Source organism: Motacilla alba, chromosome 23 (assembly GCF_015832195.1).
Source record: "Motacilla alba alba isolate MOTALB_02 chromosome 23, Motacilla_alba_V1.0_pri, whole genome shotgun sequence".
In the NCBI taxonomy this organism is placed as follows: Eukaryota; Metazoa; Chordata; class Aves; order Passeriformes; family Motacillidae; genus Motacilla; species Motacilla alba.
Genome location: NC_052038.1, coordinates 109015 through 136276, shown reverse-complemented (window position 1 = coordinate 136276; position 27262 = coordinate 109015). Strand labels below are relative to the sequence as shown.

Sequence of the window (27262 nt, the reverse complement as noted above, 5' to 3'; positions counted from 1 at the left end):
AGAATGAGTCTATTGCAAGGCAGCTGGACAGGGAGAGGAAAAACATGGCTCTGCTGAAAGCACAGATACCCCAGAAGAGAGGGGGAACAGCCCTGCTGCAGAGGGGTGTATGCAGCTCCCAAATACTCACAGGACTCATGTTTTCCTCATCCCTATTTCATCTGGAGCTCAAGGAAAAAAAAATTAAAAAAAAAAAAAGAAGAAAAAAAAATGCCTCTTGCAATAAAGTAGTAATCATTAACAGCAAGGAATTACAGCTTTTACACAGGACAACCATCAAAGCCTCTGCATCAGCATCAGACCCAGTGGAAGCTGAAAAAGCAATGTGCACAGCAACAGGACTTGCCCAAAGCCAGGCAGTGGTACTGTGGGGATGCTGAAAACCAACCCAGAATCTTGCAAGTTTCATTTTGTCCCCTGCATCTCATGCTTTCTTCCTTATTACATATGCCCTCTCCTTTCCATTTTCCAAGGAAAGCAGCATAACCAACTTTCCTTTGCACCTTGTGAGTGCACAGATGCCCCCCTTTGGCAGCACTTCACTGGACAGCCACCCTTGGCTTCATGACACTTCAGACACCAGAGACCAGGCTACAGCTGAAGTAGGATTACCTGCTCTGGAAAACCCAGATGGGTCCAGCATGCCAGTCACTGAGTGTGTACCATCCCTGTCCTGCATCAGCTCAGAGCAGGAGCACCAGCTCAGCTCTGGCTGTGCCCACATTTGGGCAAAATGTAACACCCTGACTGTGAACAGTGCAGAACTTGTGGTCTCTAGAGATCCTCTGAAACCTCCTCAGAAACATCAGTGCCAGCTCCGGCCTGGTTTACTGTTCAGATCCTGCCCATCCAAATTCCCCCTACCATCCAAATTCCCCCTTGCCCCACTCCATGCACCACTCCACTATTCTGGACACAGCTCAACTCCCGCCCAGGGCTGACACAACCCTGGCACATGGATGATGCCACCAAAACACTCTGGGATCCTGCACTGCTATGAGCAGGATGGAGAGGGAAGCATACAATGAGGCAGACCCCTCACAGCTCTGTCACCCCAGGAGAGCAGCAGCTGAGCTGGTAATAGCCTTGAGGGCAGCAGGGAGGGGGAGACACACCTGGAACAGGTCAAAAAATATCTCTTGTTATGGCTCTGTTTGCACTTGTCAGATCCCATCCAGCCCTCACTTGTGAAATAACTTCCTTGAATATTGTGTCTGTCACCAATCAGAGTAGGAAAACTTTTCCAGCTGTTTTTACTGTTGCTCTGACTTTAGTTCATATGGGGTCAGAATGTGCAACCTTCTTTGTACAGCTGTGTCACCAACACAGCACCGTGGGACTGGGATTGGGCTAAATATTCCCTCAAAGTCATGGAATATCTCAAGTCGGGAGAGACCCACAAGGATCATGGAGTACCATCCCTGTCCTTGCATAGACACCTCAACAATCCCACACTGTGCCTAAGAGTGTTGTCCAAAGGCTCCTGGAGCTCTGGCAGCCTTGGGGCCATGCCCATTCCCTGGGGAGCCTGGGCAGTGCCCAGCACCCTCCAGGTGAAGAACCTTCTTCTAATATCCATCTAAACCATTCCTGAAAGAGCTCCAGCCATTCCCTCTGGTGGTCCCAAGGGGGGAATCTTTCCAGAGTCTCCCTGCTCAGCAGGAATCAGCATAATTCTCCTGGATAACTCCTAGCACTAAGTATTTTGGAAACAAGCCTGTCCAGCCTGCAGCCCAGCTATTCCCAGCTGACTGTCCTGGAGCCACTCACCAGAACCTGGCATGTCCCAGGAATCAATTCCCAACTGCTGAAATGCATTAAAAGAACTAAAAATACAGAAATCTTCCCTACTTTTTTTCCAGCTCCAGCTGCTGGGGCTGCCAAGGAACATGTTATTCAGTCCAAGATAAGTTGGAGTGGGTGTGTGAGATCACACAATAACGAAGCATTCCTAACATGGGATCTATATTAAGATGTAATCCATGCACTTAAGAAAAAATAATTATAACAAGCATTTTCCAATGCTGTGTCAGCCATAGGCCACAGAAAGAAACACTCCCAAAATAGTTCTCCTGCTGAAATGCAAACCAAACCCAGCTCTTTGGGGATAAACCCAAACTTTAAACCCAGCTGAGTTGTCTCACCCCTGGAAATGTCCAAGGCCAGGTTGGACAGGGCTTGGAGCAACCTGGTCTAGTGGAAGGTGTCCCTGCCCATGACAAGGGGATAGAACTGGATGATCTTCAAGATCCCTTCCAACCCAAACTATTCCATGATTCTACAATTCTGTGTTTTTTCTTTCCCATCCTCATTATTCATTGCTGGCACTAGTTATTTCGTTAATAACTCACCCACATCAACCAGCCCACCTGGTTTTACCTTCTCTTCACAGCAGCTTCCCTTCCTCATTGTATCACAGCTGCTTTTCAGCAGGAGAACATCTGGATTCAGATCTCTGTTGTATCACAGACCAGCTGGTGACCCTGCACCCACCCATGCTGTACCTCAGCTTCTCCAGCCATCAGCTCAAAAGTCCAATTTATCATGATTTTCAAGACCCTTGAAATACTCCCAGATGCTCCCACCAGTGGGCTCAGATGTGTCTCCCTCCGTTACCCAGGAGGTGGTGGGGCTCCTGTTTGCTGGTTTTATTGCTGAGCAAAGTCAGCCCAAGCTATTTATAATTCCTGCTGCTTTCCAAGGCCTGGAAGAGGAGGGAATGAGCGGGAATGGGATTTGGCTCACATACATCCAACAGCCAGAGCACTGAAAAACTGCCTTGCCAGGGAGGCTCTTAAGTGGGAAAAAGTCAATGTTCAACCAATTTCCTTGAGCCCTCCATTACTGAATTTTATTTCAGGGAGGCTGAATAGTGGATTATATTGGTTTTGCATGGAGCACCCTTTACCCTGCATTCTTTCCAAGGGCTGCTTCTCATTCTTCTGCCCAAAGAACTACCCTAAAACTGCCCCAAAGAACTCCACAAACTGTTCCCAAGAACTGCCAGGATTTGAATTCAGGGTTTTGTTGCAGACCCAAAGGTAACACAGAGCCCAACATTTCCACATAACCTGCCACTGACCTGGGTCCAGAGAGATTCAACTCAGAGAATATTTAATTTTCTTCCATCTGTGCCACTGTCAAGTAAGAAACAACACAGACTCACCAGAAGGCTGGTTTGCACAGCACCTCACTTTACTTTGAATTCTCTCTTTTTATACACTGTTCCGATACAGATAGATCAGATTGGTCAATAATCAATACATTTGACCTGCTTGTTTATAAGAAAGGTGTTCTGTTAATTAGCCAATCTTTGAGAAAAACAGGGAAACAGAGAGTAGGAAAACACCACCTGCAGGTTGTTTATAATAATAAGCTATCATTGTTTATCTTCAACTCCCTAAAGTCTCACAAGCCCATTCTGGGAAAGCTTATCTAGTTTTCTCACTCTCTGACCTGGCTGTCACATCCACGCCTCTGCAGAAAGGGTTGCCCCAAAACTCACTTCTGCCTTCACTGGGCACGCTCCTGACTTCAAGTTCATGACAATCTTGACCTGGCTTTTGTTGAGGTTTGCAGAGCATTTCTGTGAACTCTGAGAGCAGCAGAACAGAACCAGAGATCAAGGCCATGGATTTAAGAAGGTTCTAAAGCCTGGAATGTTGGCTCTCCTTGCTCCTGGCTTTTCTGACAGCTCTTGCATCCATCACAAACACTGTGCGTGAAGCTGTGGGACCTCCAGGACCCCTGAGTGATGGCCAAGCCACGTCAGAAGTGCCAACACCCAGACCAGAGGATTCCTCTGCTCCACTCGATCCTGTTCACCACCTCTGACTCCCCAGAGCTGTCTGCTCAGCTGACAAGCCAGAACAATCTCCCTCCCAACTGCCAGAACCAAACCCAGTTACCTGCAGGTAAGAAAAACTGAGAATGTTCTTCCTGCTTCATATTTACATAAAACCTCTTCCCCTGCACCCTCTGAAAGGCATGAGTGCTGCAACATTGACTCCCACCACTGCAGCAGGTCCTTGGCACTGTCTGGATTTCTCATTCCTGAACAATGTCCACAGGAGCCCAGGGAACCAGCTAAGGGAGCCAAACCAAAGAGGATGTTTTAAAATGTGTTTGGGCTCATGACTGCACTCAGAGAGCAGGAAAAGGTGAATTTTGAGCTGAGCTGGGTGTTTGCAAAGAGCTTTAGGAGCCAGGGGTTAATGCTGCAAGGTAGAGGTGATATAATAAACACTCAGCTGGTTCTTTTAGTGCTCCAAGACTAAGCAGCCAAAACACAGCTATTCATCCTTCAAACTCCAAATGACTGTGGATAACCCCTGCTCTCTCTCCATCTCAGGCTCTAAAGATGCCTTCCTACAGCTGCTGCAGCTCATTGTATAACAGCTGCTTTGGAGAGACAAGAACCAGGCACCCCCTTCACAGACAGAGCATGGGCATACAGACACCTGCCCAGGATGAGCTGAAACACAACTCACAGTAATCCCAGAGCTACTCCCACCTCTGAACAACACAGGAGAGAGATTCAGGAGTAACAGCTCTCATTTTCTGCCTTAATCCAACAAAGCATCACAGAATCATTAATGTTGAAAGACATCAAAAGTCACTGAATCCAACCTAATGCTCAAAGAAAGTCAAAACTCACATTTCTGAGCATTTGACATTGAGGTTTAGGGAAAATCACCTGTCTCAGAGTGGTAACCAAGAGTCAAAGTGGTGGGATTACTTGTTATTGTTTATATGAGCTACGTGGTGCTGCCACAGCTGAGCCAGAGCAAGAATCAAGATGCCCACCCTAAATTGCAGCCGTTTCCCTTAGACTGCAGCCCAGTTCACGTTCTTGGCAGGAAATGGGCTGGCACACACTAAGTACTGCTAGGAGCAATCCAAGAGATCTCCCCAACCAGGAACTGATTGCCTCTCTCACCACAACAAGCCCTGGAAGGGGCTCTGTGAAACCAGTTTCACTGAGCCAAAAAGCACTTACAGCAATTTAATGATGGCAGTGACGTTCCTGATGCTGCTGACATGAGAACAGCACTCAAATGTCCTAAGAGGAATCAGCTTCTCTCTCAAGAACTTGTATTAACAGGAAAACAGGCACAAATCCTGCTCTGGAGATGATGCAGTTCAATTTTCCCCTTGGGATCACTGCTTTTGGGAGCACATGGGTGGATTCAGTGACAGCTGGGGAAGTATGGTGATGGTAAGGAGCTGGGATATGACACTGTTATGACAAACTCACTGACTTCCCCTCTCTCTGCTCTCTTCTCCTGCTTCTAGACCAGGACCAATTTCTGTCTTCCAGGAGTAGGAGGAAACAAAACCCATTCCCATGTGCCAGGAGCTCTGAGACCCGTGGATGACACACGTTACACGGGGCAGCCCTCAGCGAGGTTAACTTACCCAGGACGTTTGCACCACTCTGCTCCCAGCCCAGCTTCCCTCGGAAACTCAGGAGCAGGTGGCAGCCGGGAAGAGTCTCTCACCCAAAGCCCTCGCATGCATCGAAGCAACAAGCTGCAGTGCCCAGGCAGAGCTGCTGCAGGGCCGTACGTACCAAGCCAGGGGCAAGGAGGAGTAGGAACAGGGTCCAGGTCACTGTCCCCAAGTTGCCAGGCATCCCGAGTACTGCGAAGGGCAAGGATCCAGGCTGCTGGCTACTCCCTCCCTCCCTCCCTCCCTCTCCTTCGGAATTTCCCGTCTCTCTGGAGCAAGTTGGACATGAGCTTCTCTTTAAATATCCTCTGGAAGGGGCGGGCCCCGCGCTGAGTGACAGGCTGGAACCGAGCCCAAAAGGGTGCAACAAAAAATGTCCAAATTCCAGGGAACACGAGCGGGTTCCTGCGGCTCCGGAGGTTACGGGGCTGCCACCGCAGCCTGCAGCTTGGTTACTTTCCAGGTGGGTAAATCAAACCCCAGTAAAAGCAGGATTATTGTTTTTATTTTTTTTCCTCTTCGTACCTCCGATTATGAAGCTTGGCACAGCTTTCCTGACACAGGCCCCCTTTCCCTACCTACAACCGTTCCTTTTCAGCTGCAAGAGCTGAGGAGTGATCAAACAGAGATCTGTGGTGTTCAGAGTCTGAGCAGGAGGGAGGGATGGGTAGTTCTGTGCTGTCAGGTACACGTCTGGCTGTCCATCACCTGTCAGCTCCGGGGAATGAAAGTTTCATGATTAGAACTCCTGCGTGAGGAGCTGCATATTTTACAAGGCACTGAAAAGCTCCCGGATGAAAGTTTTTCATAAAGGGCAGAGGTTCCCCAAAGTGCTTTGGGATGGATGCAGGATCACACACATCTTTATTTTGGGTCATGATCCTTTCTGTTTGCTGCTGAAATACAGCACCAGGCTTGTGCACAGCCAGCGAGGCAGACCTTTAGAACATGAAAGAGTTGTTTTTTGTGTTAAAGAGTCATTTTGTTTATTCCCGAAGAGCAAGCAGAGCACTGCCACGGAAGGAGGAGTGCAGCAGAGGGCACTCTTAGTCCTGGCTGGCCAGAGTGGGACAGAGCAGTTGGGTATTGGACATATGGAGTGACTTAAGAGAGATGGAGCCGTTCCTTAGGGTCAGGAAGCTTTCCCGGGGAGAAGTGGTGCAAGGGATGGTACCTTCTTTGGGCCAATACAAAGCCGGGCCGGGAGCCCAGGCACTGTGCAATGCAGCCCCAGCATATCCCCATCCCAGCTGAGTGCTGGGAAACAAGACAGAAGATGGAAAAAACCACAGGGAGTGTGTAGTGGGTTATTTAAATTCAACCTCTTTCCTTCCTGCCTCCAAGGTAGGGCAGTTTAGCTGGGAATCAAGTCGTGCAATTCATCCAGGTCCTTTCAGGTTCCCGTGCAACACCAGATCAGCCTCCGCACTCCCTGTGTGTCCACTACTGGAAACAGAAAAGTCTGATTCTTAATTAATTAGCATTTGGAAATTCCCTTGGGTTTGGGGCTGGAGAGCACTAGCACAGTGCAAACCACCCCAGATGCACCTCTTCCATGAGATGGGGGATTTCACAATCACGTCCATGACAGCCACCTCTGCTTGTGGCACACCAGATGATTATGTCTGCACACAAAAGATTTCAGGTTCTGGAGATGCCACAAACATCCACTGCCCTCAGGCACTTTGGAGCTCCAGGCAGTCTGGCTGGAGATACATTCCTTTTCCTTTTGGAGGGCCTGAACTATGTTGTCACCTAAAATTAGCTGCTCACATTTCCCAGGACATTCTCCTGCTGCTTGTAAACAGGACAGGGATAAAGTGCTGCACACTTCTGGTCTCATTTTCTCACATGGCAAGAACGTAAACCCCAGCTGAATTCTGACCCCTCCAGGGCCCCTGAAGATGGGAAGATGGTGTATTTGTGGCTTTTTAAAAGGACAGTGTGTAATGTGTTACTCAATCCATTCCTCCTTCTGCTAAAATAAGACATCCCCCTTTGTGCATTGACAGGATAAGGAGGAATGGCTTTAAGCTGTAAGAGGACAGGTTTAGATTAGGTACTAGGAAAAAATCCTTCACTGTGAGGCTGGTGAGGCCCTGGCACAGGTTGCCTAGAGAAGCTATGGTTGCTCTGTCCCTGAAGTTTCCAAGACCAGGTTGGATGGGGCTAGGAGCACACTGGGTTAGTGGAAGGTGTCCCTGCCCATGGCAGGGAGCGGGACTGGATGAACTTAAAGTTCCCTTTGAACCCAAACCATTCCATCACTCTCTGATTCTATAAGAAGCGGCAGCTGCACCTCAAACTGTGATCTTCCAAATTCTGCTTTAACATAAACCTGCTGTGTGACCTCAGATGAACTGTTCAGCCAAAATCCCAAGATCACTCACTTGTCAGGAGTTCCGTGGGGAATATTCAGCAGTAAGCCAGCATTAGGACGGCTGATTAGGTTTTCAACAAAAGTAAAGTTAAGTTTTTACAGCAAAAGTAAAGAATAATTTGATTATAAATCATCCTTTCCGAGTTTCTCATCATCATTATCCACCTGAATGCTTCTACCTTCCCAGGGCAGTAAAATGTACCAAGTCCAGTCCTGTTCATCCTTCAAGATACCTCTTGGATTATAGGAGCAGGATGTGAAGAAGTATCAGCTGGAGATCCCTTGATTTTGGGAGCTCACTACACCCATTGTGCAAGATTTTCATAGGGCACTGGGACAACCAAAACTGCCCCTCGTGCTAGAACTGAGCTGCTAACCCCACTGGACATGCCAAGAGGTAAAAGAAGAACATGATGGTTGAATGACTCGGAATGATCAAAGGCAGGAAACACCCAAGTTAACACCAATTTTTATTTCTTCCTTTAGCCTGAGCTGCCTCAAGTGAAGGGATAAAGATGTCAACCCTGCTTAAAATCTCCCCCAAGGAAAGATTAGTGGGTGTTTAATACACCTTGTTGCATTCTTCTGGGTTCAGTCACCATGCCCAACCAGCAGCTTCTCTGGATTTATAGTTCTATGAAAAGCAGATATTTAAATAGTTGCTAAAAATCATGTCAGGCCAAAGAATAAAATGAAGGCAAGCATACACACAGTTTTTTGTCTCAGCAGGATCTCTCCCCATGTCCCTCTGCCCACAGAAGCCAAAATAATAGCTGCTACAAGCAGCATGGTACAGAGAATTGTGCTCACCCAGTCCTCAGTGACTTCAGAACTGTCTCCTGTCCTAAAGCTGCTTGATCACCCCCAGAATACGCTGGTGGCCTCTGGAGCCTTGCAGCAGGTTTGTGTTCTCGTAGCTAGTCAGTTCTGGCAAAAGTTACCTCTGGAGTGGATGACAGGCCCTCATTCCCATTTGGGACTCCTTCGACCTGATGATATAAAACTCTTTTAACCTGGGGACACCAAACTCGAACTAAGCCCAGCAGAGATGGTGAGATGCGACCTACTGAATGGTCGGAAACACAGGGGTTCCATTTACTTGGTCAGTACCCAACCACTGCTGCCTGCTTGATGCATCCTGCTCCCACACTCAGGCTGGTCACAAGTGCCAGATCCAGGGCCATGGAGGAGTTCTTTCCCTGCTTTTTGCTCCAGTCTGAGGATACAATGCAATTTTTGAGTTGGGCTAGGCCCTTTCACTTCTGTCCTGCTGGTACAGGGCTACAGGACTCAAGTGCCACTGGTGTTTTCACCATCTGTGGTTTATTACTTGTAACAGAATAAAACCCACCAATGTCTCTCAAGGGTCTGTGTTTGCTGCAAGGCTGGGAAGGACTTCTGCTGGTCTGTGTGTCTTGGGGCAAGACAGTTAAACAGCCCTGGATATTTTTGGGGCTCAGCATGGTTCTCAGAGAATTAACAGCTGAGAAGGGCTCTTCCAGACCTAAGTTTGAGTTCAAGTTAGCACTAATTCAGTGTGTCTAGAAGGATATGTAGGGTCAGATTCATGCTGTCTGATTGATAGAAAATTAATTAAGGCCTCTCCATTTAGCCTGATCTCTCTAGGCTCCCTTTAATAAGTGAAGAAGAGCTGTGGCTGGGGCTCCTTAACAACCTTCTGAGATCGCTGGCTCTGTTGTCCAAGTGCATCAGCTGTGGCACTACAGTAGTGGCTGTAAATTATCAAAAGAAAGTGTCACAGAAATGCAGCACCAGAGATCAGCAAAGGCTCAATGCCTCACTTTGTCTAACTCCAACGTGGATGCAATGGTTTCCCTTCCCTGTGGATGGAAAGGGCAGGAAAGCAACCCCCTCCTCCCTCCAGCACAGCCCTGCGATGAAATGCTGACTGCAGGGAAACACCTGCTGGCTCCAGCAGAGCTGGCATTCCCTCTGCCTAGCTTGCCAGATACACAGCCCCTAGACCACACTGCTGTGACCATAGCATAAGGGATGTCAGGCAGGGGTAAAGTTTTGTCCATGGTTGCAGAGTTGACTTGTGAAATCCACAATTATATTAGTTCTGGGAGGAACTATTGTATTTGAGGATTTATTGTGACTTTGAACATCAAGGGATGTGACACTTGGGATGGGTGAGGTGGCTGCTGATGTCCTCATATATATATATATACGTATATATATAAACAATCCTAACATCCTAAGTTCAGAAAGAGATGGTGCTCTGACAGAGCTGGCCAGCAAAAGCACATGTTCTCTTCTAGGAAAAAAATAAATGCCACTCTGAAGCCTCATCTTGGCAGGATGCAAACCTCAGTTCTGCAGTACCAGAGTTACAGCCCAGAGCACCCAGGGGAAAGACACCAAACCCTATTTATCAAAACATGGGATCCTTGTTTCAGAACAGATGAACAGTGAGAAACTCAGCATTTCCAAGGACATCCATGCAACAACACTGCAGTATGACAGCAAGTGATCCCCCGAGACCCTTAACAACTGCAAAATTTGCACATTTAGATAGAAGTGTGAGTCACCATCATGGCCAGGAGCATTTGTGCCAAGGCACGGACTTGCACAGAACTGCAGGAGAACAAGCCCTGGGAGGAAACAGCTGCACCCACCTGTGAAACAGATGCTTCCTCAGGTTTTTCCACTTCTTAACTTACTGAACGCTTAATTATCCCGAAGGAAAACTGCGGGGAGGGAAAGCATGTTTAAGGTGGACTTGGACAGGATCATTTAAGGAGGCTGTCAGTGCCACAGGACTCCTCTGGAGCACAGCTCTGGTGTCTGTGACCACTCTGTGTCTTGGGGGGTTTGGTCCTCAACACCTGCTCAGGCGAGGCACAGCTGGATGTGCTGGAGGTAACATTTCTTGGAAAAAAGAGAGGACAAAGGGATCTCTCTCCAGTTATGGGCTATGAAATAACATTACTGGTTCTGCAAACAAATGCTGCTTTTTCTCATCCCACTTTATGGACAGTGGGATCTCCTGAAGAAGCTGCAGCTTTGCCACAAGGACCAGGAGCCTCCTCTAGTGCCTGTGTCTACACAGTTCTATCCAAAAAGGTGCAAGGGGAAATTCTCTTCTGGATCCCATCCCTCCAAAGACCTCTAGCATCACCTAAGAACTTAGCCTTTAAATTCAGGACTCAGTCAAAACAGCTCTGACATAGTTCTGTAATTCACACCAGCTACACATCTCAGGAGCCTCAACAGGCAGCAACAAGTCCCTGAGCTCTGGCAGGCTGGGAGGACCTGGAGGGGTGGGTGGCCTCCCAGGATCTGTGTAGCTTTCATTAGGGGTTTGAGATTCCAACAGGCACCTGCCCACACCTTTCCCATTCAGGTTTTGGAATTATTCCAGCTCATTACACGGAATTAGCGAATAATATAAGTTGGAAGGACCCTTGGGTCATCTGGTCCTCCTGAAGCCCAACCCAGCCCTGAGGATAGAGAAGAGGGGTAGATTTCAGAGACCAGGAGAGACGAGCAGGTCATTGGGGTCCCCAGCTCAGCCAGCTACTGCTCTGCCAGCCTTTCCTGTACACAGGAATCACAGCACAGGAATCCTTGATTAGCTTCCAGCCCCCCTGAAACAAAGAGCTGGCACCTTTGGAGTGGCAGGGACTTCTCCTGAAGTTGATTGGGATTGAAGCTGAAGGGATTGTTAACTATGGAATGTAAGACAGACACCTCCAAAATCAGCTGCAAACCTGCTGAATAAAGAGCAGCATCTTCCTCCAAAGGACTGCACAAGCTGAGTTACTAAACCTTAAAAATTATTTGGGAAATATTAAGTGTGAGACTTTCACTGGCCTGTTCTTAATTATTTTTGTTGTGGTTACAGACAGACATCTATGAGGCTGTTTTTTTTTTTTTTTTTTGAAATTTCACATCACAAATGATTAAGAAAAGACTAGTTCCAAGCTCCATAAAGAGCCTTGTTATAGGAATGATGGGATTTAACACACATTGATAACGAAATCATCTGTGGTTGGAACCATCATTGCCTTCAGACAGATCAAACTCACACAAGCTGAGTTTGACTCTCCTCCAGAGGGGACTCTTTCCTACACAATTCCCCGGCTCACTTTCCCAGAAAGTTGTGTGGTGGTAGAAACCCCTATACATATTTAGAGGTGACAGTTTTATTAGTTGTAGTGGAAAGTTATTACAAATGCTGCATTTTTTTCATACCATTTATGTACAACAGTGTTACTGTTACAAAACTGCTTAAAACACTTCAAGTTCAGAACCTCTGTTTTCAGTACAGCTTTTGCCACACTGTCTATTAAATTCCCAATCACTATAAAGCAATCAGTGACACACTGCTCAAACTTTTGCAGTTTGGGCCATTTGACTTCAGATATGAAATAACTGATATTTTCAAATCAGTTTTCCAAAACCTCAGTCTGTTATTTTTTCTGTTTCAAGGAAGTTATTTGAACCAATAGTTTGCATCTCTATATTTTAAATTGTTTCCCCCTCAGACACATGATGTCATCTGGCAACAGAGGTGCATGAGATGGGTTTGAAGGCAGACTTTGGATGAATAAAAGTCACTTGGGTTTTTTCCAACCTGATCCCTGCAATATGGCCATGAGTCAGTTTAAAGAAAAGCTGTAGTTCATTCCATTTCTCGGCCAAGCGAATAGTCTCAAATCACCTTTACTCCGATGCCTCTCCATGCACAGTCATTTCACAATGTTCTCTCTGGTGTATTAGACTGGAAGTTGATGACCTGCCTGGCAGAGATAGACAAGTCTGCAAGGTCAAGATGCTTTGGTAAAAAAGGAAGTTTTGGGGATTTTCAGATTTTTACAAAATTGAGCCCAAGGTGGCCTAACCTCACAAAATGGGATGGGGAAATGAAAATTGCAGGGCTGGGCTCTGTTTCAAGGACATTAGGCAAAAAGGCTTTTCCTGCCAGGGCAGCTGTTGGTCACTTGGCACTCAGCACCCTCAGAACCCACAGAAATGTTCATGGCTCTGGCATTAATTAATTGCTAGGGCTCTGGTAGGGCTCTGTATGTGTCCCCTGAAACATTCTGCCTGGACAGTGCAGCTACTGTTTTAGCTGTAGTGGAAAAACTGGTATTCTCCTGGCAGAATTTGGGCTTTCCCCAGAGCATGGGAGGAGGTGAAGACCTTTCTCCTGCCCTTTCCTTGCAGAATGGAGAGGCAGCCAGGATCTGTCCCTGCTATTCCAGTCCCAGATAAATGAAATAATCATAAAAAATGTCTGTATGAAAGGTGAGAGGATGTGAAGGAGGGTTGGGGCTCTACAGTGGTTTCATTATCCTTCCACATCCTTTACAGGAAGCCATTCACTCCAGAAATACCCTGGATTGTGGCTGGGCCTAGAGCTCATGCTGAGTTCAATAGACTGTGAGCAGTGTGGATGATGATGCGCGCACACAGTTCCTCTCCCTTCCCAGAGGGAAGCTGCTCTGTGTTATCCAGAGGCAGGGCTCTCTGTGGCTCTCCAGGGGCTAAATCACCATTTCAAAACAGTGCTGATGTGTTTCAGGAGGAAGAGAAGAAAAAAAATCATCCATTATCAGGAAATCTGGAGTTTCTTCATGGGCGCTACAGGAACCTGAGATCTGAACAGAGCTAAAAAGCATAGGTCAGATGTAGGACCCAGGAGGGCCACACCAGTTTACACCAGTTGAATATCTGACCTTGATTCCCTTTTGGCACTCAGGGTGATTTTGGAAATAATTCTTAGCATATGTCTGCTCTGCAGACCCCCAGCTACCTCCAGCTCAGCACTGGATCTCGATTCCTTCAGGCAGCTGGGCTTGTTTTGATCAAGGTCCTGCTCTGCCTGAGGGCCCTGAGCAGCAGAGAAGCTGCTGTCAGCATTCACAAAGCTCAGCTCTCTCATGTTAGACCATCCTGCTCTTCTATGTTCTCATGAGATGCACATGGAGCTGCTGTGCCTGTGGCAGGAGGAATCCTCAGTTACACCACAACAGGAACTGTCCCTCTGCCATTCCTGTGACATTAATCCACACGCTCCCTCCAAGGGCTCCTTCTTTGTTTACAAACTAAAGAAACACAAATTCTTGCATTACTGAGAATTTATGCTCAGTCTGGATCAAATTTTAAGAATCCTGTGCTTTTCTTTCCAAGTAACAAATGTTTGTTTTGCTGAAGAAAAGGGGAGTGAACCTGTTCCACTCAAATGGGTGTAAATCAGGAGTAATTCCACTGAATCCCAAAAGCCAGTAGCAGGGAAAACCCAACATGAAGAGTGTATGCTGTCCATTTCCATGAGCATATGAAATCCACATTGCTCATTGCTTCTTTTATCCCCCATTGCTTTTGTTCTTTTCCCACCCTTGCACAGTCTCCCTGCTAGAAAGAATGTCATGACCAGGACATCAGAGCAGTTATTAATGGAGGTTTGAGTGTTTTAGTAAATGATTATTGCAAAAACAAGGCGCCCCCCTCAATGAGGGGAGAGAAAAATGACGCGGCATCTGACTCCATCTTCAGAAGGCTGATGAAGTACTTTATTCTATAAATCTACAGTTGAATCTGCCATGCACTCACAAGCTCAACTGCACTCATCCATGACTCTCGCTGACTGCCCCAAGATTGCCAGCAGACAATCTGGACACAGACAACTCTTGGCCCTGATAGGCCAAGGGAAGAAAACATCCTCACTTTGGGTAAACAGTCTCCACATTCCATTCTACTTTGGCACAACACAGGCACAGCAAGTGATAAGAACTGTGTTTTTCTTTCTCTGATGTTCAGAGAACGTGAGTCCCAGCTATATTCCTGGGAAAAGCTGTGCCTTGCTTTTCTCCATGAGGAGAAATGTGGTAACAAATTATGTCCTCCAGATGCTAAAGATCTGGGTATGCTTCAGATGCTTGCCTCTGCTCTCTTTCACACAACTATGAATTCCAAGTCACTCCACTTCGTTCACCAGACTCATGCCAGATGCAAGAAGAGGAACCAGACAGCATCTAGCCTGGAGCTACTAAAAGCAAACTGGCCAACAGCATTTCTTAGGGAAAGGCTCTCCCAGTGATTAATGATAGACAAACAATAGAAGGGCCTTGGAACACATTTCTCTAAGTCACAGCAATTTTCACTTAAGCAACTGGGAAGTTTTTAGCCCAAAACAAGAGAAAAAATTATTTACTGTGTTCAGCTTACACAGTTTATTTGTTCTTCTCTTCAAGAAGAAGCAGCCTTACTGGGAATATGAATGGAAAGATCCTGTTCACAACTTGGGCTTGACTTTGCCTGAACTAAAAGTCACTTGGGTTTAAGTCAACATGAGTCAGGTAAAAAGAATGGTTCCCATAGCCCCAGATCAGGAATTTAAGGAGTCAGGATGTCCTTTAATATAACTGCTGTTGTTCTCAGGGGTTCCAGAAGGGCAGGCAGAGTCAGAGGGGTTTTTCTAAACCAGGATCAGGTGTGGCTTTGGGATCCACCTGATAACATAAGAGTTTTTGCTGTTGTATACAGTGAGGTGCAACTGCATTTTACTTCAGTTTCAGCGGGCCATTTGTAACCCTGGTGGGAGTTAGGGGTCTGATGTGCACTGATGGGGAAAAGTCTTGCAGGAAAGGCCTTGTGATCCTCTCAGACGAAGGCTGAGAAGCAGATTTCCATGCAGAATGTTTATCTTTGCACACTCACTCAGGTTCTCACAATTGAAAAGTATTTGGCCAATGCTCTCAGGCACATGGTGTTGTTTTTGCAGTTGTCCTGTGCAGAGCCAGGAGCTGGATCCATCCAACTCAAGGCATTCTATGATTCCATGAACTGTGAGATCACTTGCACACTTATCCTGACTAACTTAGGTTTAACACACAGTTAAATCTCCTGTTTATGTCACTTCTGAAGTGAATTATAGATACTGGTGTTGATCCAAATTTATGGACAAAGTTACTTGATTCTTCGAATAGTTCCTAGATCCTGTTTATAAATTCTTGGATATTTTAGATCAGATGTGTCAGCAGGAGCCAGGACACCTTTCCTTTTTCTGGTAGTGCAAAGTAGTCATAAACCTGGTTAAGCTGGCCAGTTAAAGTGGATTTACTGGTGCTTTGGACTTGAAGCTGCTCAGAGAGTCAGAGTGTATCAGTGAATACTTGTCTGCTTGTGGTACATTTCAGATAGAACCTTACAGAAATACATACTTTCTTCAGAGAGAGGTTTTTGACACTTTATGGTCCCTTCCTTCTGTAAACATAGCTCATTTTATTGAAAACAGCTGGATTAGCACCAGTGTCCCAGAGATGATGGTCTGTGCTGTCTTGTCCTGACAATTACAGGTGTCAAAGAGGATCATTAAAGGACTGTTTCATTTGAAGGTATAAATTAGATGAGGGAAAACCCCTGCATTTTAGACATACATTAAGTCTCTTATATCAGAGTGTATGGGCATGTTAAATCTTTTCACATGCCTTAGTGTTTCCTGGTGGACAGCCCTAGTGCAGCTGTTGGGCTCATTAGCTCTCAGACATAGAGAATATTTGTGCTGGGAACAGTATTTATAACCTTCAGAGAAAAACCAGAGCCAAGAGATTTCAAAACACAGTTTGTACTGAAGTGATAACTCTGCTCCCAGATAGCCCATGTCAGAGTTTTCTTACCAGTTCCTGGGATTACCAAGACAGCAGGGAATCCAAAGGAAAAAAAAAAAGAAAAAAAAAAAAACAAAGAAAAAAAAAAACTGTATTCTAGACTTTGTAGGCCAATCTTGCTTTTGGTAAGGGTTAAGAAAGAATTACTTCCTTTAAGTGACTGATTTGTGGTGTTTCCTAGCCAAGGCAAGATAAGAAAGTTTCCATTCCTCTTTATTGAGAAGGAAATTTGTGCAGAGAGAGAATGAGGATGAACTGTTTCTAGTGCAGTCTTTTATGGAAAGAGTTTAGGGAAGGTCCATGTGGGGGGTTTCTAAAAGGTTTAAGTGTCTCGGAATCTCCTCTGGTCAGGATGACCCTGAGATGTGTTAAAAGTCTCTTTTTCCCAAACCAGCTCTTGAAGAAGGAGTCAGAAGTCTCCGGCTGTAGTTCTCAAGGTTGTTTATTAATTCTTATCTCTTACATTCATTCTCTGGCCTGCCGCAGATCTGTTCACCAGGTCAGCCAGAGGCACACACTTCTCCCACAGGGCTGGTGTTGTCTTTTATACTTTAAACTACGTACTCAATATTTACAGTTATGTTCCAATACCTATCACCTATGTTAGACGGTGACTTTCTACTCTAAACCAATCTAAGAATGCTAACATCACTCAGAAAATGGACGTTAGGAAGAAGAAAGAAGAAGGACAGGGCATGCCTCAATTCCTCCATCTTGGAACCTTAAACCTCTATGTTCAAAATACCAACATTCTCTTTCCCCCCTGTAATTACTACTACTATGCTACCTAAACTTTTGTGACCTTTAATTCTTCATACAAAGTTGGTAATTTGTTCCATGGGCTAAGATCAAAACCCCACATGTCTTTGGCTGCATGCCAGGGTCCCAGAGCCCCCTGCCAGGGGCTTGGGCCATCCTGAACAGTCAGAAGAATGTCCTGGGTTCTGACATAAGTGCTGCAGTGTTTCAAAGAATCAAAGAATGTTCCAACTTGGAAGGGACCCCCAGGGATCATTGAGTCCAACACCTGCCTCTGCACAGACATCCAACAATCCCACCCTGTGCCTGAGAGGGTAGTCCAAAGGCTACTGGAGCTCTGGCAGCCTCAGGGCTGTGACCGTTCCCTGGGGAGCCTGGGCAGTGCCCCAGCACCTTCTGGGGGAAGAACCTTTCCCTGATCTCCAGCCTCTTGGAACCACTTAAGTCATTCGGGTCTTATCAATACAAACCTACAAAACAAGACAGAGAAGATTTCCTGCAGAACCACTTCCCTATGTTTCCCTTGCCTTCTTTGAGATCTAGGGATTTCAAATCTTATGGCCCAAAGGAAAACTCATTTCATATAAACAAATAAATATCTATTTGGAGATCTCCTGGCAAGTTTTACAGTATCACAGGTTTTTTTAGGAAGTTTTTTAGTGCATGAGAGGACATATTTTCTTTCCCTGCAGAAAAGCTGCAGCTATTTGACATTCCACTCCTCCAGGTGCAGTTTCTGCTGCACTAACACCATAGCTCTGAATGATGGATTGCTGTGACCCGCACATCCAAATAAAGGGACCCTCCAGGTTTTCCCAAAAATATGAAATGGTCATTTTCAGGAATGAGAAGACTCAAAAGATAAAATAACTATGCTACAGTGAATCAGGTACAGTCACTTCCATGAGATAATTTCCACTGAATATACCTAGCTTGATTTTCAATCACATTAAACAGTCCTGTCACTTCTCCTTGGCCTTACATATTTTCTTTTTGGTGTTTCCTGACATGTTAACTACATGAGTTTTTAACTCAATAGTACCTTCTTGGGATTAGTAGGAATGGTATCAGATGGGAACAATCTGCTACTCCTTCATCAGGAGGGATGTGAGTTGCACCAAGCCAGAAGCCATGATGAGAATAGACAGATTGTAAATTCCAACAAGAGATGCTGAAAGAGCCTCAAGAAGGAATAAAATAAGAAGAAGAGAAAAGTCTGGTTTGAGAAAGAGCTGAATCTAGCTTTTTGTGTTTGTGGAGCCCATGTGTGGGTCTGTATATTTTCACATGAGCACCTTTCAACATGAGTCCAAGATTCATTCCCTCCTTCCAGATGCCCCATTCATAGGAAATTTCCATGCATACACAAATTCACAGCTTCGTAAAAAATGCTTTGCTATGTCCCTGGGATGCCCCTCAATGATAAAAGCAGATTTCAGAGCATGGCTAGAAAATCTTGTCACTTCACAGACTGGTCTGTAGAGTTAGGTGTAACAGGAATGATATGGTTGCTTTCCATATTCCTGCTGAGAATTACATCCCAGGATTTTTGTAGGTTTAGGCTTTGCTTAGCAGGTTCAGTCTTTCCATGGGACAAGCAATTGGCAGCCTGGATATGGACAGATCTGAAAGAGATTTCCATATTCACAGAGGGAGAAAACAACACCATGCCCTTAAATTCAAGACTCTGACAGTTATTCCCACCTTCTGCCTCACTTTGATTTCTCTGAAAGGAAGGAAGTCCATGAATCCAAGGAAACAAGTATTTATTTCATAGCTACATGCCATGAGACTTGATAGCGATGTGCAGAAAGGAGCAGGAAGGGAGCACCTAACACAGCACAGCCTGACCTGACTCCTCCTTTCACTCCTTGAATCTCAAATTCCCTGCTCCTTTCACACACTGGAGCCACACTCAGTTCTTCAGTCCGGCCCTTCCTAGCCCCAGCCATCTCCCACAGCCATCACTGCCTGGACACGAGTCACCTTGTAACAATGTCCTGCTTTCAGATGGGATAAAGTTAATTTCTCCACGACCCAGAGCCAAAAAAGCTGATCTCACAATGCAGCAAAATGAGAGAAAAGCATTAAATGTGACAGAGGCCAAGCCTGATCCAGTGTCACCTTGATCATATCCAGCCTCTTTATCTCTTTGCAGCATTTCTCATTTTCACTGGTGGAAAAAAAAAATTGTCTTGTAACAAGCTGAGCTTTTGGTAAGCCCCTGCTCATCTTTGAGGATGTAAATAATTAGACCAATGTTGAACATGTACCTATGCTGAACACAGTCCCTTCCAGTTGCAGCTCGCAAAGTTTAAAAGCCTGGCCAAGAATCCCCAGAGAAGCAGCTGTCTATCCCTGATCTCACCACACATAGAAGGATCTACAGTGCAAAGGAGGAACTTGTTGGGGGCCACAGAGCCTGAGCACGGCCAAGCCAGAAGCATGGGGCAGTTCTGCTCCATCTGCCATTATTCTATCAGCACAGACAGGACAGATATTCCAGTGATTTCAGAGAACAGAGGCCCCTCTCCGAGCTGCTATGTACTGCCATGTGTTTCCCTGCTGTCAGTGATTATCCATGGGATTCCCAACAAGGACCTACAGTCACTGACAACATTTGCTGCAGCATTTCTAAAGGGGACTGAGGACAACCTGGTTTTAGCCTCTTGTTTATTTGAACAAGTTCATTGCTTGCCAGAAAAGTTCCCCTCCAAACCCCCCACACTCTCCTGAGCCAGGTGGCAAGGCCCTTCCATCCCACACAGGCTGCTGTGTTCAGCCAGCTCCTCGGCCCTTCTCCCAGCTGCTAAAAGTAGCGCTGAGCTCAGACAAGAGATTTCAGCCACCGTTCGGGCTGGGGGACACCAGGGTGGCTGTCCGGAAGCCTGGCAAACCCAGCATCTTGCTCCTGGCAGGAACCACTTGCCCGTGGCATATTAGAGGGATGCCACATCCCCTTCCACAGATGGATTTGCTGGCCGCACAAGGCCTGATGCAGTACATGGATAAAGGTTTTTTTTCCATGCAGCCAACTGAGTTCCTGCTGTCCAGTTGTGTCCCAAAACTCCCAGATATTGGTTTCAGACAGAGCCAAGGTGATGTGCTCAGAGTTGAACAAGCTCTGGAGATTCCACGTGGACCTCTCTCTTAAAGAGAGCAAAGACCTGAATTCAAAGATGTTGCAGGATGTTAGAAAAGCCCCAGAACAAGGATCTGCTCAAGGAGTGGATGTGTAATACCAATCACACAGGACCTGTTCTGTCCTGAACCGTGGGATCACTGTTGTCACTCAGAGGCACTTCTAGGGCACGATGGGATAGGGATAGTGTACTGGGCTGCCAGCCCTGTTCAGAGTCTGTGACAAGATCCAGCTCTCCTTCCACAGGGGAGTGTAGGATAAGGCTGAGGTAGAAATCAAGGAGAGCATACAACACTGAGTCTTTTTCATTCTGCTCCAAAGCTGCTCTGGTGCTCTTTGGTCTTCATTGCTGCAGTTACCAGCAAATAAATTAGTTAAATAGCAACGGAGAAAATGTAGCTCTGTAAAAAAACTCAGAATGATCATTTCATGGGTCTCAAGGAAACTCAAGAACCTTGTTTCCATCTCATCTGCTCACCAGTTTAAAGGGGATCCTTTCACCTCCACAACTAAACTCTTCTAATTCAGAGGTTTAGCTGCAACAGCCTATTTTGGAGATTTAGGGATGTCTTGATGTTGCGGTGTGACATCATAGCCTGCCTCAGTTGTCCCTGTCCTTCCCCAGGTGCCAATCACCTCTCCTTTCCTCCCACCCTGACCACTGCTGAGTGCTGTCTATCAGTCCTGGCATTCCAGAAGTGATTGGCAGAGTTCAAAAGATGCCTTCCACCCCTGGGGGCCATTGGCCCATCCAGGTGTCCCTTTCACGTGAGGCCTGCCCACCCTGTACCTGGTTGGTGGGTTTCCTCTCCATCCCCTCCCCCTCTCCCCCAGGTAAAAGGGCGAGCAGACCACGCGGTCGGGGTCTGTTGGAGCTGTTGCTAGATTCAGGGGGCCACAAGGCCCAGAATAAAATCCCTGGATCTAAACCCTCCTTCAGAACCGACTCCTTCCTTCAGCATCGCCTTAAAGCCTCCCTGTCAGTGAGAACCTGAGGAGTGGACCCTCTGCCAGAGGCTCTGGCATGCCTGGACTTGTCCTCTCCTGCCCTGCCGCAACATGCAGCTAGCCAATAGTGCCTCTGAGGTAAGACACCTCAGTTGCCGCTGTTGGTTCAGATGCAGGGCCAGGCAAGTCGAGGCACCTCCCAAGCAGTAATATTGGGAATAAAACCCTAATATCTTGAGGTGCTGAAGTTGACATCCAAATGTCTCCAACTCACTGAGCAAACACATGCAGTATTTGTGCAATAATCCATAATTAGGGAGCACTGCTTTGCCCACACTCCATATGAGAGGGCTAGCTGCTGTTACATGTATTCCAGGAATATTTACAGTTCTAAGCCTTGTTACATTGGGTGGGACCTTAACTGCTATCAACACTTAACTGGGGATAAGCAACCAACAGATGGATCCAAAATCTGACCCCACAGGATCACATGCCAGGATGTGGATTTGATGCTGCCAGTTCATTTCCAGTGACTTCCCAGTCAGTTTTAGTGACTACGGCATCAAGGCTGCCAGGCCAGGACAGGCTCCAGGGCCGTCAAGTTGACACAGACGTTGAGAGTGAACCAAAGGTCAGCAGCAATGTCAGGGGAAAGGAAACCTTGTTAGGGGTTGAGTTTGGTCCCAGGAGGGAGGTAGAGTCGCTCTCTCAGGCATTATGGAATCAACAAAAAGACGGATCCAGCCTGATCACAAGGAAAAAATGTCTCTGATCTCCCCTTCCCAAGTGCTATGACCCCACACAGAGAGAGGGAGGGTGAGCAAAGCCAGAGCACAGCCTAGGCACCCTATCGAGAGAACTGGGGGTTCCAGACCAAGAGAGCAGCCCCAAGTTAGTTCATATATTTCAGGAATACCTGACTCTGCACTAGAAACCAGAGCACTTTGTTTTCAGGGTGGCCATTCAGATCTTGTGCTCTGCTGTGACTGTTGTTCTGCATGACAAACACAAAGCCCACAGTAAGTGAAATTACATGTTTGGCTTGTTTTTAAAAGCATTAACATTTATGAAAAACCAGGAACTCATACCAGTTCAGGCTAAATCTGAGCAACAGACAAAATAAATCAGACTGGGCTTCGTCCACATAATTTTCTATGAAGAAAGTTGTTTACAATACATACTACACTCCAGAATAAATCTGGGATAAACAAAGTTGAACTTTTAATCTTCTCAGTCCTTCCTCCTGTGAAAAAAAACTTTTTCAAGAGAGAACCAGCCCACCATCTATTCACTCCGTCTAGTTTAACTCCTTGTTAGGATCAGTGCAGACATCGTGGAGGACAGACTGCTCCCCATCCTGTGCATTACTTGGCTGCATGGATGTTTCTCAACACTCCTTCCTTTGCTTTGCTAGGCAAAACAACACCTTTCTCCAAAGGCAGCAGAACAGCTTACCTGTGGGCCAGCTCCAAATCCCTTCTTGCAGGCACCAAGCACCAGCAACTCTAGCAACTCCAGCAGGAAGCAGGAGAAGATGGAATCATTAGTTTGCAGGAAGGGCTTAGAACTTTTAAAACCAGAATTTCTATTCCCTGTGTCTGAATCCTTGTACTGCAGAGGTTTTATGAGAACACCTTTTTAAGGTCCCCAGTAGCCACCAAAACGTTACCCTGGTATTCCAGGGTGGAATATCAGATACGTCCGATATTCCACCCTGGATAATGACTGGTTCCTTTCCTAAATTAGCACACAGAGAGGTGCCATTTAAAGAATGAAAAGTCACACACTAATTTTTGAACTTGCAGGACTTAGAAAGTCACGCTCCTGAAATGTAGGGAACCTAGTATTTTCCAATCCCTACATCACCTTTTTTTGCCTGCAAACCCAGAGTCAGCCTGGGAGATTGCTGGCCATGGCAGAGCTTTCTACCCATCAAACACCAGCACTTTTACCCAGTGACCAAACACCAAAGACACAAACTGTCTCCTTTGACACAAACACCAAACCACACACATGTGCCTTGCAGCCAAGACTCACTTTGAGGTTCTTGTGTCTCAAAGAGGAGCACAAGGGAGCTCATTTTGGTCTGGTTCAGCTTCCAGTCACACAAACTCCTATATTTCCTCTCCTTGTCACCTTCTTGCTGTCTCCACGACTGCTTTTCTGCAGCTGAAATATGGATTAGGGAACTGACCTGAAATAAAAATAACCTTACAGGATGAAAAATCAAAAACAAAGGGGATTTTATCCTGGTTTTCTTTTGGAATTGAGATACTTCCAAATGCTAGGCCATCACATAGCCACGCAAATGGTACAACAAGATGAGAGAGGGTAGCAGTGGTGATGCAGAAGGGATCAGTAACAGAAAGGAGAATTTGACTGGCTTCTGGAACAATCAGCCATAGCAAGAAGAACATAGCTGGGCTCTGGAAAAATCAGCTGTAACAAGGAGAATGTGACTGGGGTTCTGGAAATGCACTGCTGCTATAAAGAAATACTCATGAAACCAAATCCTGCCCCAGTTTGGAGCTATTTGTTTTTCACTGGAGACTTGAGAGCCTGTCCACTGCTGACTGAGAGCCTGCCACACAGACAAATCCCACTTGGCTGCTCATTAGCAACAAAGAATTATTGTCCTGCAGGACCACAACATTCTTGGGTCTGTCTCTGATACTTGAATAAAAACAATCCGAAAATCTCAGTTTAATAACTGGGTTGATAGGAGAAGAAAAACACAAACCCACAAACCTGTTAATGCAACCAATGCTATTAATAACCTGTAAAGACCCAGGCTGAGAACTGGGTAAGGCCCACAGGAAGGTGAGAGATGAGTTCCAGGTCTTTGTGGTTCAGGAGAATTTCCTGTCTTGTGAGCACACATTTCCTCTGAGCCAGGGAGGGGGGTATGGTGTCCAAGGCCATTCCTTTCACTCACCGACCATGGCATCAGCTGGAGGAAGGGGTGGCTGAGCAGTTTTAATACTAGTACATGGTGACTTAGGAATTGAATGACTGGGAGTGATGAGCCAAGTTGGATTCAAGGCCTCGGGGATACTGGGGTCTCCAGTGAGGATATGCAGATTAACTCTGCTCCTTTGCTGAGGGAGCTGTTCCAGCAGAACCTGTCTGCACGCATCGGGACCCATCCATTGCATGAATGACCTGGGCTGACCATTCCCCACCTGCATCTGGAGAGCCACAGTGGAGACTGCAGGGGTCATGCATAACTGCTGGGAGTGGGGAAATTCTGTGGAATGGGCCAAGGCAAATGCCAGGATCCCAGTGAGAGGGAATCCTGTGATCCTTCTGTTTTCATGGCCCAGGGAGAAAACACTCCCCATCATGTTATTTTCACCAGCAGACAGACCTCTGGAAATCAGATGGTCACATGTGGATTTAGGAGTCTGGGCAATCAGGTTGGTAAATGTTTAGTGCAGGATTTTTTTAAAAGCAGATAAAGCATGTCCTTGTTGAAAATCCCCCCTCCAGGAGTAATGAAGCAAGGTGCTGTGGCGATGATCCTTAATTAGTGCATACACTTTGTGAAGTGGGATTCTTATCTTAGCCCTCTTTTATGGCTGGGAAAGCCAAGGTGCGAAAGAGGCAGCATTTCCCAAGGCTCCTTTGTGTGTTAGTGCCCAAACCAGAAACAGACCCTACTGCTTTGTACTCCCAGTTCCTGCTCTCATTACCAGAAAATTCCTCTCCTCTATGGCACAGCCAACTGGTTCCAATAATAAATCCAACCTGTTGCAAAGATCAAGTCCATTTTTTCACTGCTTAACCCAAAAAAGCATTTAATTTTCAAAACACAGGTTTGGCTTTTCACTAGAGAAAGGATTTGTTTTTCATTATTCATCTGGGTTTTTTTCCTCTCTCTCTCTCTCTCTCTTTTTAAAAGCCAGACATTCAATCACTCTGTTCAATAGAGTGTTCCTAGGCCAGGAGCACTGCAACTATTGTTACCCTATGAATCTTCATGATTCTTCCTATAAATACACTTCTGTATTTTTAATTTTGTTATTTTTATGACTAAAAACGGCACCTTTAGTAAATGTCAAAATGCTTTCCACAATTAAGAACTCTGAATCAAATCAAGTCCTGACTTCTGAGAAAAAACACTTTTTAAAAAAAATTGTAGTATTCCTTGGTTTATGTCCAAAGTAATAACATTGAACTCATAGCTTTCCACCACTGCTTTAATTATGCCAGTCTGGTGGTAAAGATAATATTGTTTTACTTAGACCCAGACAGATTGTCATAATGGTATGTTACCTATTCCTATATGGGAATATGCTAAATCAGGATAAAAAATACATATTTTTAAACTGTGCCCACTCAAGTAATGTCAGAACAAAGGATTTGTGAACAAGCTTTAACATTAACAGGTACTTCTAGCACATACAGTAATCACTGCCAGGCTAAAAATGAATACAAATGCACACAAAATTTACATTTGTCCTTATATAAAAGTAGCAGAATATTATTTCTAGCTTTTCTTTTTACATACTTGGTTTCTTAACCTGGAAGTTCAGATTCTGTGGAGGTTGGAAGATTTTCAGATGAGTAGAAAGTAACTGAAAATAGTTTTATCACCAGGTTTATGAGTGTAAAGACTGATCTGTTGAAAGGAGAAGCCAATGTTAATTAGATCCTTAAATTCTGTTTTTCATTCCTCATTCAGCACAAATGAGTAACTAATTTTGCAGAGAAAGGATGCTTTTGTTGAAGAACTGAATCACTCCAGACTTCCATTAAATCCCATCTTGCCCAAGAACCAGTAACTCACTATAAATAGGAGAACAGGGGGGTTAAAATGACTAAAATGACTGAATCCATCTGGGATGGATCTTTCATCTCTGCTCCCCTCTTGAACTTCATCCCATCAGATGGGGTTGGGCACAATTTTTCAGTACAGCAACAGGCAACAAGGGAGGCAGGAATATTAAACTAAGTGCTTTTGTGGGTGTTTTTGTTGTGTTTCCTCAGGTTCAGAGCCCTGTGCTGAGCAGGCAGGTGTAATTCTAAAAGCAACACCACTCCACGGAAAACCCAGGAGCTTTGGGGCTTCCAAACAATCAAAACCAGTCAGGGAGGTCTAAGTTCTTCACTCTGAACCAGCTTCAGCATTGGTGGCCCCATTAACCTCCCTGCCACACAAAAGAACAAATTATTAATTTTTCTGGATGCCTTTGATATGGACACTAATTCTCTTCCATCAAAGCCAAAGAATTCCTGGAAAACCACTTCAGAGGATTTGAAATTATCTCAATATATCTTCAATACAAAGAACATTGAAATAGGAGAAAACAGGTTGAAATTTAAAAATCAAAAATCCCACACAAAACCTTTGTTGAAAAGCCCAAGCGTCTGAAAACTTGTTGAGCTTTTAGCCTGAAAAAAGAGGGGAATTCTACCCTCCCTTCAGTTTTTCAGCATTCACTAAGACAAGAGCGAGATCACTGTATTCCTCTCCCAGAGCCTGATGGAAACCTTGCAAGCAGAAATAAGGAAACTACAATTTACTTCTGGAACCTCCAGCCAAAGAGCTCAAACAGCAAGGCTTTATCCCTTTAAACTTTAGAGAAAAGTTTTCAAGATTCCCACCCTGATTCCCTGATCCATGTTTGTTGGAATCAAAGAAGCAATGTAAATGTTAGACTGATTTCTGTTTGTTTGTTTTTTTTTCAGTGACAAACCACCTCTAAGAAAGCAGCTCTTGATAAACTAGACTGTTGGAAATCAAGAAAATATTCAAGTGTCTCTCTGTTCACTGAAGTAGTCCATTCAGCTGGCCTCTTTGGAGCACAACATTCCCCCACTGGCCCCCAAAATGGGTAGTGCTCCATCAAATCCAGAGAATTTCAGGGATTTATTGCATTTTCTCTGCCCAGATAATCTTATATCAGCCTTTCAAACTTTATATACCCTGCAGTGTGCAAA

The 27262-nt window shown here is 45.6% G+C and overlaps 1 protein-coding gene and 1 long non-coding RNA gene across 31 annotated transcripts in view; one reads left to right on the top strand and one right to left on the bottom strand.

The window, feature by feature from the left end:
* EPB41 (erythrocyte membrane protein band 4.1) overlaps positions 1 to 5760 on the bottom strand; it is a 110848-nt gene extending 105088 nt beyond the window's left edge. For 7 of the 30 annotated variants that reach the window (XM_038160742.1, XM_038160743.1, XM_038160745.1 and 4 more), the window contains exon 1: positions 5573 to 5684. In XM_038160742.1, the coding sequence (XP_038016670.1) occupies positions 5573 to 5635 (63 nt within the window). In that variant the 5' untranslated portion in view covers positions 5636 to 5684. Of the gene's footprint in view, positions 1 to 5572 lie in introns of all 30 variants that reach the window. The other 23 variants (XM_038160763.1, XM_038160765.1, XM_038160768.1 and 20 more) reach the window with 7 other exon arrangements.
* LOC119711060 lies at positions 3 to 27262 on the top strand. The gene is made up of 3 exons (XR_005259660.1): positions 3 to 3914; positions 5296 to 5914; positions 26309 to 27262. It is a non-coding gene; the product is annotated as an uncharacterized LOC119711060 (long non-coding RNA).